Source organism: Suricata suricatta, chromosome 9 (assembly GCF_006229205.1).
Source record: "Suricata suricatta isolate VVHF042 chromosome 9, meerkat_22Aug2017_6uvM2_HiC, whole genome shotgun sequence".
NCBI lineage: Eukaryota > Metazoa > Chordata > Mammalia > Carnivora > Herpestidae > Suricata > Suricata suricatta.
The window spans coordinates 37,448,690-37,452,200 of record NC_043708.1 but is presented as its reverse complement, the minus strand read 5'-3'; the positions used below and the strand labels follow the sequence as shown (position 1 = coordinate 37,452,200).

The 3,511-nt window shown below is 46.0% G+C and overlaps 1 protein-coding gene across 1 annotated transcript in view; it reads left to right on the top strand.

Annotated features, from left to right (window-relative positions):
* Positions 1 to 3,147, top strand: part of PRKCH (protein kinase C eta) — a 221,627-nt gene extending 218,480 nt beyond the window's left edge. The window contains exons 13-14 of the mRNA XM_029951213.1: positions 510 to 653; positions 1,899 to 3,147. Coding sequence (XP_029807073.1) covers positions 510 to 653; positions 1,899 to 2,045 — 291 coding nt within the window. The 3' untranslated portion in view covers positions 2,046 to 3,147. The remainder of the gene's footprint in view (positions 1 to 509; positions 654 to 1,898) is intronic.
* The last annotated feature ends 364 nt before the right edge of the window (positions 3,148 to 3,511 follow it).

Here is a 3,511-nt window from a genome sequence, read left to right as displayed (position 1 = left end):
GGCCTTTTTTTTTTTTTTTTTTTAAACTCTTGCAGCTTCTTCCCACAGGTCTTCAAAAGAATGACTCTCCCTCTTCTCTCTGTGGTCTTGTTAGAGCAGGAATCCTGGCCGACTGGTCAGGTCCTCAGAAAAAATGGTGCAGCTGTTCTTAAAAGTAGCCCTATTCATAAGCTGTGCAGTGGGGGAGAAGGGGACACTATTTTATAAAGAGTCTCTTTAAAAGGGAAAGAAAAATACATGGTTTTTACAGTAAAGAAAACTGGACCCTTCAACTTTATTTTAGTGGCCACGTCTGAAATGGAAGTGGCAAAGGCCATAAATACACATAAGCAATTGTGCCTTACTGGATGATTCATGGTGGCTGGTGTGCCCATAATGGAAAATTCAGCTCGTTAAGCAAGATCAGGCAGAAAGCCTCACACAGGCTCCTCTGCCAGAGCTGATGTCTACCATCTTGTGACATACTTGGTGTACGTTAGTGAATGATTGACTCTTTCTCCCTCTTTCAGTTCATGACCAAGAACCCCACCATGCGCCTGGGGAGCCTGACTCAGGGTGGTGAGCACGCCATCTTGAGACATCCTTTCTTTAAGGAAATCGACTGGGCCCAGCTGAACCATCGCCAACTAGAGCCACCTTTCAGACCGAGAATCGTAAGTGTCCAAGACCAGCAGAGTAGACTTTCTTTCTTCAAGTGTTTTTAAGAATCTGTTGAGCAATGGGATGGTCCCCTATGAAATAACCAAACCGGAAGGTCAGCCTGACCGTTTGCAGGGCAGCCTCACCCAGGAGGAGGTTTGCCCTTGAAGCAGCATCTCTCACTGCACAGGTTACTTCTCTGAAACTTTTCACCTCTTGCTTGCCCTGGACCCCTCCTCTCTTAACCGAAGTTTACACTTCCTGGGGTCTAAGAGGCCTGAAACTTTCCAGGTTTCCCCAAACGAGTTGAACGAAGAAATTCCTTGTTCCTATGCAGTGCATTTCCCAAGCCCCCAGAGGAAGAGCAAGGGTGGGTGAAGTGCTACCTCCCTGAACCTGGCTCCTTGGTTGGAGACCCTGGGTGTGTACCAGTTACCGCAGCACAGAGCGCAGGCCAAGCCCCTTTGGGCTGGAGAAATGCTGGCAGCACGGCAGCCAAGCAGGGTAGCATTCCTGAGGGTGGTCTAGCTCTTGGTTGGAGAGCTGAGCTCTTTCTCATCTGTGGGTCAAGAGATAGAAGAGAATGGCAGAAATGATCTTTTCCACATTGGTTTAAAAGATGTAAAATATCAACATTTCCAAATGCACAGCTAGCTTAGTCAGTACCAGTCTGTAAGACTGCACACCAGACACCGAGCTGCAAAGCCACTTCCGTTAAAGGGCCTCCCCCTGCCAACCCCGTGGGGATGAGAGCAGCTTTGCCAACACAACATCAGGGATCCACTGATGAGTAAAGTGAGAGGCAGTGCTTTCCTGAACGCCATACTTCCCCATCTTTCAAGAAAATCTCTTCACACGTATGGCCCTGTGTATCTACAATAGGTGAGGCAAGTGTGAACTTACACTCTGTTGACAACCCAGCTGTGTGTCCCTCAGGAAGGCCTGTTGAGAAGTGGCACGTTGGTGAAATGCAGAGTAAAGGGTGGTGGAGACGACTGGATCAGGTGACCAAATTAATTGCTTTGCCTCTGAACCTGAGGCCACCTGCTTGGCAAGACTTTATTGGGGTTGGTGACTGGTGGCTGCCATACTGAATGCAGCCCAGACTACAGCGCTCTTCAGCCGTAATTGTCACTGTAAAGAATGCCACCGAAAGAGCCGCAGCACCACTCTCCGACCTCCCTAGCACAGGCTCAGCCCCAGGGAAGGTGAGGAAGTCTCACGTGCCTAACAACTCATAACTTGTTTCCTTTTCACAGAAATCCCGAGAAGATGTCAGTAATTTTGACCCTGACTTCATTAAGGAAGAACCAGTTTTGACCCCAATTGATGAGGGACATCTTCCTATGATTAACCAGGATGAATTTAGGAACTTTTCCTTTGTGGCTCCAGAATTGCAACCTTAGCCTTATGGGGAATGAATGAATCCCAAGGGGGTACAGATTTTCCAGGAATTTCCTTTGTGGGGCATTCCCTCGTATCAGCCTTAGAACAAGAACCTTACCTTCAGAGAGCAGGCGGGAAACTCCGAAGGACAGAACTTCAGCTCTTTCATGTCCTGAGGGAGCCATAGTACTGGAAATGGTGGATACTGGAATGAGATTTCATGAAGAAATCTACTGCTCACCCTCTGACTTTTCATGGCGATTTTGGGCTTGGGATATTAAAAGGAACTGACTTAAGAGAAGGTATGAAGAAGCAACTCGATCCTAGAAATTGAGCCACACAGCTTTTGTACTTCAAGACTTCATATGGGCCACTCCGTGCTTTCCGTTAAGCCCAGGAGACCCTAATACTAGCAGTGTGCCAGAAGTCCGCAAATGCTAATCAAGAATTTGAAGATAAGGAAATGGACGGCTTTCCAAAGAGAATGCTATCCTCTGAGGAAACAAAAAAGCATCCCTCAAACAAGTTAAGGCCCTTCTTGAAAACAGCCATTGGGCACCACGACAACCGTTCCAGCTTCCGGTCTTATACTTTACACCTTAAGGGATATTTATTGAGTGCCCAGTGAGACCATGCCGTGACACTTGCTAGTAGAACCAGACTTGCATTCCCTGACCTTTCTTCACCTGAATGGTGTTTGCATTCTGTGAAATGCCACCTCCCCTTTACATAGATCATGCTTCTTTGTCTGCACATAACTTTTTCCACATAAGAGGGCTCGCTGCCACCACAGCAACTATCCTCCCGGCCCCCACCAGCAGGTGAGGCGGACATCCTTGCTGCCTGCTGACTTGTGAAATCTCAGTTGGGGACGATGTTGGTACAGCTCTGAACTCAGTGAAGAATTGCACACCACTTCTGTCAATGACCAGACTTAGGACTCCTACATGAGCAGGTTATTTAAGTTATATTTTAAGAGATATAATGTTTGGTATGCATTTTAATAATTAGAAATGGCTCCTTTAAAAAGGACATATCAAAAGAAGGACCTTATGTACTCCTTATATGCAGTTTGAGAATTTTGTCTGTCTGGAAATAAACGCATTTTGTAGCAAAAGGAAATGTTTTGTCTAGAAAGAGGCGATATCTTAATTAAAAGTTCTGAGTAGAATGGATAGAGTCCTTAAAGCAAATACCTGAAAGGTTAGTATAACCTGTGTGCCCCTTAAGTGGACATAGCCTATTACTGACCAAAACTCCTGTTCTGAATCAGGGTAATAACTGCTAAGCATTGTTGCAACATCTCAGTGCCTAGGCCTGTGTTTTATGCGAATAAGAAAGTAGAGGGCAAGTTCAACAGTCCTCTTTGATCTTATAAATATGCATCTGGATAATAAAGCAAGAGGAAAGAGATGAAGGGGCACACATCAAATGGTCCAGAACAAGGATGAGGAATTTCATAGCAGCTAAGGGGTAGCTAGCCAAT